The sequence below is a fragment of the Chelmon rostratus genome, chromosome 23, assembly GCF_017976325.1.
Source record: "Chelmon rostratus isolate fCheRos1 chromosome 23, fCheRos1.pri, whole genome shotgun sequence".
Classification (NCBI taxonomy): Eukaryota; Metazoa; Chordata; class Actinopteri; order Chaetodontiformes; family Chaetodontidae; genus Chelmon; species Chelmon rostratus.
Genome location: NC_055680.1, coordinates 14,542,837 through 14,553,694, shown reverse-complemented (window position 1 = coordinate 14,553,694; position 10,858 = coordinate 14,542,837). Strand labels below are relative to the sequence as shown.

The following is a 10,858-nucleotide window of genomic DNA, read 5'->3' as shown; positions in this document are numbered from 1 at the left end:
ATTCAACTTTTAACTAGATTCACAGGCACTCACGACATCAAAAGCGTTTAAAGAACCACGGTTTACACGACTGCTCTAATCTCTAAAGTATGTGAAGCCTTTTTTTTTTTTTACTTCAGACATAAAATCTTTATTATATCTTCATATAAGATACATTTTCTTTATAAGCATGATACAATTAAATGAAAACACAAATAGTTTGAATAGATTTGGATTATTTACTAAATACAATGATTAACCATGTGTGTGCATTAGTATGTGAACCGTTGGGATCCAGCAACTACTGCCGCCTACCACTTCAAGTAAACCTTTCCTAGAGTTGACTATTTAATCTCTTGTATTTGCTTGGAGGGATTTTGCTTGCGGTCTTCACTATGAATTTACAATTTACAAAGTAATACAATATAATAAAGTAATAAAAATAAAGAAAAACCATTGAGTGAGAAGGTGTATCTTTTGACTGGTAGTGTATTTGTTTGAAAACTGCAACCCCCAAACATACAAGTAACAGCTTCATTACTCTTCAAATGAGTGCCAATGTGTACAAAATAATCTTTCTCTCTAGCAAGATTGCTACAAGTGCACAAATGACAACTGAATGTTGACAAATTCAGCATTTCCTGAGAGTTTTGTTTGAGATGCACTCTACTTAAATGAATGTGCAAAGCATCATGTCTTAAAAGTACATGGGCGGTTTATGTGCCCATGCTGTAGTCTGAAATCTTTCGGGAGCTCATATCTACCAGATAGAGACACACCACACTCCTTACATGTCCACACCCCCCCCACCCAAACAAAAGTGTGTCAGTTAACCCATTAACCGTTTCAGGCCAACCACCTCCAGATCCGGCAAGAGCACCCCCTTTAACCTGCAGTCCCTGATGCGGTTGGATGGCAGACACAGCTGCAGTCGGTGTGGTCAGACAGGACACTCTTGCAGTCGGATGGCAGACACAGGAAACTTTTGCAGTCACAAATTGCTGTGATAAATAGAGAGAGCTCAATCAATTAACATCCATGAAGGTCAAGTTAGCAAGTAATAATTGACATCCTGCTCCCGGCCACATTTTACACTAGGCAAATACATTTTTAAAGAAGCAGACATTTGTTACGGAGTGTTAGCTAATGTCCCAAGATGAACTGCACTGCCAGTCAATGTTACTGAAAAAGCCAGCAGGGGGCAGCAGATGATTTTCAAGAGGGTAGCTTATGGAGTCCGTCTCAATATTAATGAATGCACACAGACGGATACACAAATGTATTTGGGGATTTATATATAAATGAGTCAATTCACATTAATATTTTGAATGCACAAAAAAAATGTTGTAAATACACGTACAAAAATCAGGGTGAATGTCTGGTGGGAGTGGTGTAGTAGAGTGTTGTGCATCATACAATATGTTTGAGAAATTATTGCTTGCTAAATTAAGTGATGTGGCATTTAAGCACATGAGAGAAGTTTGCCTTCGGGCTTTTTGCCAGAAACCCTTCAGGGCTTAGGGTAACCTAAACCGTGGATTTCTGGCAAAAAGCCCCGAAGGCAAACTTATCCCATGTGCTGCATTTGATACTAATGCTAGTTTACAAGCTAGCTATATAATTCTGATAGACAACCTAGGATTATAAATTAGCTAACTAGCTAAATTACTTATCAAACGTTCAGAACTCAAACATATTTAATGATGCACAACAGGAGATTTATCATCACTTAGCTTTACCTGAGGAGAGCAGCTAACGTGAATCCCTCTGTGTGTACTCATTAAAGGGTTGGTTGGCTTGGCTGAGTGCTACGCAACATAATGTGAAACTACACATGGAAAGCGCTCATGTAGCATAACATCGCCATGTCAGGCCACTTAGGTCGTTTTACATCATACTTCCACCAGAAGAATGTAGCCTAATTGGTGTTGTGAACCAGCAAACAACTAACGTTAGCAGCCGTAGATGTTGGCGTCAACTAGCTAGCTAGCCTACGGTTTAGTAAGAAGCTCTAAATAGTACCGGTCAGATAACACCTGTATGTAAACAAACTGCACATGCAAACACTGTTCGCACTGCATGCCATCATATCCCTCAATATACCCCCTCGCTGAGCCCGTTATTAGTCTAACTGCTAATGAATTTGAGCCGATGTTTACATCGCTCCCCCGGTACTAATTACCAACTAAAACTAAGGTTAGCTAGCTAGTTGACGCTAACATTTATTAGCTAACAAACCTTTTCTGCGCTCTCTAGAGGAGATACTAGCTGGCTTAGCTAACGTCAGCTGGCCGACAATAGGCACCACTCGGTTAGCGTTAGCTTACGCGCCACAATTAGCCATGGACATGGTGTCGGCTTTTTAAGTCTAATTAAAAATACCACTAAATAACAAATAAACTATCGTGGCCATTTATATATCGTTGAAAATCATGGACGAACCGCTGATTATATTTATACACAGCATTTCATTTGCATTTGGGTGGATGATAATGTCTTTCTGCTTACCTTTCCATATACACGCAACAACTGAGCTTTCACCTACTTCTCGCGATGACTACCGTGATTTTTCTGGTTACGCGAAGAAACGGCACATCCTGCTAAAAGCTAGACTCAGTCAGATTGGATCAGTTTATCTCAAAATGATTTAATCTAATCAGTTTTATGTTGTTAAATTTTAAGCAAATTCTACATGATTTAATCACACTCAACTTATATTGTACAAAATACATGATATATGTAAATGTAACAGCCAGCCAGATTCCCCTTTTTGAGTGTACATTCTGACAGAGTCCAAAAATACGAAGTTAAACAATTATGAGATGTAGTATTCATGATTATTTGCTTATGTAACACATCTTATACAAACTGATGCAACAAAATGACCATCACTCAAAGAAACAAACTCAAAGAAAAAAGTGGGAACATTACAAAATAGTTCTATTTAAAACAACAAATACCCTTCATGAGGAAGGAAATGTAGTAAAGCATTTCCTGTTTCACACAAATATGTAACAAATCTGTAGAAAAGAAAGTGAATTTAATAAGCTGTACAACTACAAATGCCATAGATTTGTTTTGTATGGCGAGCTGAAACTGCCAAAATTCAAAATATGCACCCAGACACGAGTTTCATATGGAAAAAAGATAAAAAAAATTGTGACACGTGATGAAAAAAAAATCACTTCACATTGTGTGTGTCCTTCACCACAGCCCCTCAGGCTGGGAAACGTGAGGCCTCATGTACTTCATCCCTGTCAAGTTTTCACAGACAGCGTCTGGATCATCTTCGTCACAAACTCGACGATGTCCGTCTGGTCTTGTGTGGTTTTTCAAGCTCTCGCAGCATAATAGGCTGCATTTGAGATCAATCGCCTCATCGTGAGCTCCCGTAGCGCTCGCCCTGTCAGTCAGAGCTGACCCGCTGGCGATCCACGCAGGCTGGCATGGAAGAGGAAAGCAAAATTAAGTTCACATTCTACAACACAAGACTGTAAAATGTCAACACAGAGGCCAACAATAGTATTAGAAACAGCAATAAAAAATTACATTTTGAAAATTCAGCAACTATGTGACTCCCCAAAAACAATGGCTTGGATATGTCTGATAACCCACAGACCATTTTCTAATGCTGGAGTGTTTAAAATGCAATATTTCAACAACTTTAGCTGATCCTGTTTCACTAAGAGGATGTCAGTTGGTAACAGGGACAAACGAAATAATCAGATTAAAATACATTAAACATATTTATATTAATTCACAATTCAATAGTTCAGAGTCAAGAGCTATAAAAGTGGACAGGTCTGCCATGTAGGTGTTTGGGATATGTTACAGCCATGTTGTGACTGAATCATTTACCAAAAACCCGGATGGAAAATCCCAGACCCTCGACGAGAAGATGACAGAAAGGATCACCATGTGTCAAATTTTACGAATATGTGAGGCTCACAGTTGTGAAGGTTGTGCATTGTAGTAACAATATACAAAAAGTAAATGTTCTGTATTTTCATCCAGAACGGATCAAGTTCAGTCACAGAGCAACTATGAAAAAAGATGTTTAGACCATGTCTGAGCTTCTGTTCTGCAGTAGGTATTTAACTATGCATTAGTGTGTTACCCTTCTTACCCTTGTCTGAAGTTTTTGTCTCAATGCCAAAGGCGACAGGACCTCTGATGGTAAACCCAAGGTAAAACAAAACTTGGCGTGGTTTCCGGAGGCTGTTTCGCAGGTTTGCATCAACCTTGATCGCTTTGCCACCAATAGTCGCACACACTCTGTAGTTTTGCACCACCCCTTCAACTTTGAGAAGGCGTTCTCGGACCCTGGGATTGTGAAAAACCTTCTCATCGCTCCAGTCTTGTATCTGTCCGCTGTTTTGCCCAAGAAACAACGTCTCGAGGACATTTCTGTGAACAATTTTGCTCAGGCCTCGCCCTTTTCCAATGAAAAAAAGAGGGCGGAGGTGCCTTGAGCGAAAGTATGTCTCATATGCATGTTCGTAAGAGTGTTGCATGCACTGGATCAATTGACCAAGGTCAAAGGCACATTTGTCGTCACCGTCTGAAGGCCAGCGCAGGAGGAGGGTTACCAGGTGCAGCTCAGGTGCGTCGCTGGAGCTCAGGGGCATTTTCCGTCTAATTGCAGTTAAAGATTCGCAAAAGGATTGTAGAAAGATTTCTTCCCACTGTGTAGTTATGTCTTTAAGCTCTGATTCAGTGTATTCTCTTCCAAGACACGAGAGCTCTCCAGCAGAGGTGTCAGCCAGGTTTTGTTTAAGCTTCTGGATGAAACCAGCCCTGTTTTGTTCAAACTGTTTGGACTCGGGGTCTCTGACGTACTTCCTGTAGCATTCTGATGTGTCTTTGGAAATGTACTGGGGATCATCTTTCTTCCTGTCAACTTTTGAGTAAGTCAGATATTTCTCAAAAAATGCACATTTTTTCTCAACCTCAGGTCTCAGGCTGCTTATTAGATCGTAAAATTTAAAGAGCCTGTTGTTCCTAAGTAATTCCAGGACAGAGCCCTTGGACACGTTCCCTGTGAGAACTCTTTGCCAGGTTTCGTTCTGCCTGACAAGTAGGTCATACACAAGGTTGCACACCTGCAGGTAACCAAACAGCCCTCTGGTGTTAAAAACACGCGAGACTTTGGTGTTGCCATCGTCTTTCATGCCTGTCCCTTGTTCGTTTTCGGCGAGTTGTTCTTCGTGTTTGAAAGCTTCAATGGCCTTTTTGGCCAGCTGCAAAACTTCTCGTGGTTGGTCAGGAGACTCTACGTTCTTCAAATGGTTCTTATGGACGTGGCCCAGTGTGTCAGCAACAAATGAATTGCGGGGATCTCTTTGCTTTGCTGTGTTTGCCCACATTTCTGCTTTCTTGTAGTCTTTTAGTTCTATGTAATAAAAACGAGCAAGTGCTTGTGGAAAAAATGGATTCTGAGCAAATACCCACGACGCCACCTTTAAAACTGACACACATTCTGCCTTGTCCTCCATGTTTTGAATATCTTGAATCAGTTTAGAAAACTTTTCCACTTTAACTTCTGTATGATCCACTGTGTTCTCTTCTTTTTTTGTGTCTTCTGGTTTTGCTTTTCTTTTGGTTAGCATGTCTTTGACAAAACCAAACAAAAATGGAGGAACCACATCTATGCACAAACGGGTCAAGAGGTTTCTTGCTGTGTCGCTTCTGGTCACATCTACCTCAGCCATCAATTTAGTACAACACTGTGCTATCATAGGGTGAGCCATGCAGACTTTTTTTCCTGATCTTATCCCATCCTGTTGAAAGGTGACGATGAGATGACTAAAGGGCTTCATTCTGTCCTCCAGTGGTTTGTCTCCATCTTTGCACTTGACAAAGTGGAGGCACTGAGACTCCAGGAGATAGGAGCCTGGAACATAAGCATTCAGCAGGGATAGGTAGGCAGCAAGCTGGGTCTTCAGCGGTCTGCAGTCCTTTCGGACTGTACTGAATACTGTGCATGCTTGTTTGATGTAATCTTGAGAGAAATCAGTGTGCATTATGTTAAAGCCGTGGAATCGTTCATGTTTATCGCTGTACCTTCTGCTCAGCTCCTCCTTTTTCGCATTAAATTTTTGCTTCTCTGCGTCAGAAAGGAACGCTTGTAGGACGACATGGTCGCCATCTTGAACTGCATCCTTTCTCACACAGCTGAGCAAAGTCACCACGGGCATATGAGCGACTACCTTCCGCCCGGCCATCTCCATCATTATGCTTTCTTGCAGATCTTCCAAAATCTGCTCATCATTCAGTAACAGCAGCACAGTGTTCTGGTAGTCTCGGCTGCCTGCTGTGAAGAGCTGCACCACTTCCTTTGCTGCATTTGGGATGTCTGAGGTTGAGCCTGTTAAAACGGCGCACCTGAAGGTTTTCCGCAAGTCCCACAAAACCTGCATGGCCAGTGTGGTTCCTCCACATCCTGGCTTGTGGAACAGCTTAACAGACACTGACATTCCAAAGTGTTTTCTTTTAACTTGTTCCACAAGTGTGTCATATCCATCTCGTTTAATGAAAGGAGTTCCAGTGCCAGCTGACACTGCCTGTTCACTGATGTGAAAGTTTAACCACTGGGGTGGGGCCCCCCTGTAAAAGTTTTCCTCCGTCTGCTCAAAAAGATTTTGATCAAAAGACTCTCCTTCGAACTGATTTGCATAGAGAACATCCAACAGTGAGAAGGAATCTCTGATTTCGCTTCCAACGAAAACTTGCCCACCTCTGCCAGTGGACAGCGCGGGTCCATTTGCCATCTCCGACTTTAAAGTTTTTACCTTAATAAAAAAAAAGAAAAGAAAACTGAAGTTGAAGGTTTGAATCTTGTACTGCTGCCAGGCAATGATAAACAACACAGATCTTAAATCAGAATCTTTGTAGATTATGATTTTACATACAAAACAGATCAGTTTATAGTCGGGTTATGTTGCTCAAATTAAAATATCAAACAGCATATGCACTAGGTTACATGAGCACTAATTCAAGCGGTTATGAGGTCTACATGCTGCTCGAGTTGATCAGTCAGTAATGGTCAGTAATATAACACTGAAAGGGAGCACTCTGCTGCCTAATGAGTAATTTTACTTTTGATACTTTTGCTGCTAATATTTCTGTGCTTTTACTATAGAGACATTTTTTAATGCTAATTTTCAGTTCACCAATAACGTATATACAAATACACAGCGCACATGAGTACAGATTTGTAATGACTTACCTTTTCTCAAACGATGCTGAGGCCTCTGAAGTCTCACTAACATGTCATGTATTTAATATTTGTGACTGGAGTTAATATAGTCACATGCCACACCCAGCGTAGGTGGGCGTAATGACAGACTGTGTTTGCCAAACAAGGTAATAACTCATTCAAGGTCATTTCAGGATGTTAAGAAACGTTAGTAGTAGTTTCGTTTTACTGGAAATGCTGACATAGATCGTCATTAAAGGATGGGGTAAGTTTCTGATCCTTGATCCTTGAAATGTGATCATCATGCAATAATTTGCCATCTCTTATCACTGAAACTTAATCGTCTAAACAGTAAAAAAAAGTCAAAAGCCAAGGAAGCCTTATACTAAATGAAATAAACCACAATTTTAATGGTTGTTATCATAATGCATTTTAAGTTTACTTTTATCCTCAAGACGTGTAAAAATATTTTCCTTCCTCGTTCCTCTTCACTTCAGCAAAATATCACACCCTCTAAAACCACCACCAGTTTCTGTGACGCTGGCACAGAACCTACAACTCCAGCATGCTGAGTCAAACTTTTAGATAGCTATAATTGATGAATGCTGCAAGCATGAAGAGCAGATCATCATAGGAGGAAACTTTTTTTTTTACTTTTCAAAAATAGTCAACATTTCACCAAATCAGGTGGAGACTGGAAATGGAAAATTGTGAGTGAAATCTTGCAGATTTGACCGTCAGACCAGTAGAAAAGATGGGATGTGCGATGCACGATTGATGTGTTACTTGTTTTGCAGCACTAACATTTTACTGGAAATGCTTATTGGATTTTCATTAAAGGGTGGGGGTGAACCAAAGCCATATACGCCTTATGATGGAATGAGACAAACCTGTTTCCACAACAAACCACAGTGTTAACGGTTGATACGAAGCACTTTCGGGTTTCTGTGGTCCTCATGAGGAAATCTAACAATGCATTCCTTCACTGACAGTTTATTCCTGTGGTTGCTTAAACCTGTTCGTCAGGTGTAGAGTTTAAATAAATCTAAGTAGGCGAAACACTGTAAGTAGGCGAAACACTGTTGAAGGGAGGTTTCCACCTGATGACCCCCAGAGACGTGTTAGGAATCACTGCTCTTTGGCAGGTATAGAGGCAGATTAGAGCTCCAAGGTTCTTCACTGAGAATGAATCCTCTTTTTGAGCACAAGTATCTTGTGTTTAAATTAACTCACAACTAGCTTGGCTAGTGACTGTTGTGAATAGAGCAGCTGACAACATGGGAAAGACCATGTGACTGCTTGGAAAGACAGCTGACAGGAGGGAAAAGACCCCACAGGTGCTGGTATGGGCTAGCAACCCATGGCAGCAGTGGCAAGCCTTAACCTTGCTACAACCAGACTTAGCTACAACCAATATAAGGAAAATACCCCAAGAGTCAGCGAGAGCAGGGGTGGAAGATGACTCACAGGTGGATTGCATGGTAACGAACAGGATAACGGATATGACTATGCCTTGGATACATGACTCAGTGAGGGATGGGGGCACGGACCCATCTCTTAGGGCCAGAGGTAGCAGTACTCAGGTGACAGGGAAGGCAACTAAGGAGAGCAAAAGTTGTGCAGCAGAGGATAAGAAGCTTCAAGTTTGCCCATGTGGCTGGCAGAAAATAACATCAATCCGAGGCCTTAGAACTCATCAGGGAAGGAGGAAGTGTTTAGCGGTGGAAGGGCAGAGTGGCCGCATCGACCAGTATTTCTTGAGAAGTCAGTCGAATCAGTCGGATGAAGTCCAGCGACAGGTAGAAAACCACAGTTCGTAGGATATCAGTAACACTATCCCTGGAGAGGAGGAGGTACGGAGAGGGGATGCAGTTGGTGTTGAGGGCAACAGGCCAGCCAAGGAGAGAAGCATGGAGCAGAAAGCTAGAGTTAAGTGGCCGAGGGCTAATGATAGCAAAGAGTGGGAGGCAGTTGATAGAGATTTATCAGTCATATTAAGCAGGCTTAGAGGAGATGTAGTGGAGAAATTGGATAAAATTGGAGATGTGATCTACTCCTATGGTCGAGAGAGATTTGGGGTGCTTGTCAAAAGGAAAGGCGAGAGGGTGCAGGTCGGCAAGTCTAGGCGGCAAAGAGAAATAGAGAAGTTAGTAAAGGAAAGGAGGCAGTTAAGAAAGCAGTGGAGGAAGGCGACAGAAGAAGAAAGGGAGGGAATTAAGGTGTTGCAGGAGGAACTGAGAAGCAGGTTAGCAGTACTCAGAAGGGCAGAACACCTTAGGGAGAAGAGAAAGAAGAAGGAACGTGCAAGGTCAGCATTTTTTAGGAACCCCTTTAATTTTGTGAAAGGCTTGTTTAATCAAGAAAAAGGAGGGCAACTTAAGGCAACGAAATCAGAGATTGAACAGTATTTGAAGTCGACGTATTCAGATTCAAAGGAGAATAGGAACATAGGTCTTCCACCTGACATGCCACCATTAGGGGAAGTGGAGCAGGAGATGGATGTGAGCCCACCTAGGTGGAGAGAAGTGGTGGAGGTGGTTAGGCGTGCAAAGGCTTCTTCGGCCCCAGGGCCTAATGGAGTCCCCTACCATGTCTATAAGAGTGCACCTGGCATCTTAAGGACACTATGGAGATACCTGAGAATAGTTTGGGAGAAACAAAGTATTCCAAGAGCATGGCGCAGGGCAGGAGGTGTCTTCATCCCTAAGGAGAAGGAGTCATCGGACCTTAGCCAGTTTCGGATGATTTCTCTCCTAAATGTTGAGGGAAAGATTTTCTTTAGTATCGTAGCACAGAGGCTGGCTAAATACTTAGAAAGGAATGGTATGATAGATACGACAGTGCAAAAAGCAGGGATACCAGGATTTGCGGGATGCTTAGAGCATACTAGCATGATTTGGCATCAGATTCAGACAGCTAAGAGGGAGAAAAGAGACTTGAATGTTGTATTTTTAGATCTGGCTAATGCGTTTGGGTCAGTGCCACATAACCTTATTTGGAGTTCCTTTGACTACTTTAAAGTGCCGGAGATAGTTGTTAACTTGGTGAAAGCATATTTCCAAGACATCAGACTGTGTGCAAGTATCGCAGAGCTCACAACAGGCTGGCAAAGATTGGAGGTTGGTATTATGGCAGGATGTACAGTGTCCCCGCTAGCTTTCACAATGGCTATGGAGGTAATTATTAGGGCTTCCAAGTGGGTCGTAGGTGGAGAGAGACGGCAGAATGGAATGCGTCTTCCACCAATTAGGGCTTATATGGATGATATGACACTGCTAACTTCAACAGTGCCATGTACAAGGAGGTTGTTAGATAAAGTCAATCAGAATCTCAAGTGGGCTAGTATGAAGATTAAGCCTAGTAAGTCAAGGAGTATTTCAATATACAGAGGGAAAGTAAGTGATAGAAAGTTTGCTATAGATGGTGAGGAAATCCCAACAATTAGGGAGAAATCAGTTAAGAGTCTAGGACGGTGGTACAATGTGGACCTGAATGATGTTGAACAGGTTGTGCAATTTAGAAAGGATGTTGCAGAAGGGCTGGAGAGAATAGATAAATCAGGGCTCCCAGGAAAACTGAGGTTGTGGTGCTTGCAGTTTGGCTTGTATCCTAGGTTAATGTGGCCAATGTCAGTATATGAAGTCCCATTATCTGTAGCAGAGAGAATGGAAAGGCTAGTTA

The 10,858-nt window shown here is 41.9% G+C and overlaps 1 protein-coding gene across 1 annotated transcript; it reads right to left on the bottom strand.

Annotated features, from left to right (window-relative positions):
- Positions 1–1,392: 1,392 nt before the first annotated feature.
- On the bottom strand, positions 1,393–7,244 carry sb:cb1081 (sterile alpha motif domain-containing protein 9-like). Its single transcript, XM_041965404.1, has 3 exons — positions 7,208–7,244; positions 4,106–6,770; positions 1,393–3,420 (listed from the first exon to the last, which is right to left on the bottom strand). Exons 2-3 carry the CDS (start codon positions 6,747–6,749, stop codon positions 3,386–3,388), a joined length of 2,679 nt encoding a protein of 892 aa, XP_041821338.1. The 5' UTR covers positions 6,750–6,770; positions 7,208–7,244; the 3' UTR covers positions 1,393–3,385.
- Between the last annotated feature and the right edge of the window lie 3,614 nt (positions 7,245–10,858).

Bases quoted from the DNA above. Each gene is read 5' to 3' on its own strand.
- sb:cb1081 (XM_041965404.1), bottom strand. From the start codon at position 6,749: ATGGCAAATGGACCCGCGCTGTCCACTGGCAGAGGTGGGCAAGTTTTC. The intron at 3,421-4,105 runs GTAAGAAGGGTA...CTTCCATGCCAG, and splicing joins GACAAAAACTTCAGACAAGG to CCTGCGTGGATCGCCAGCGG.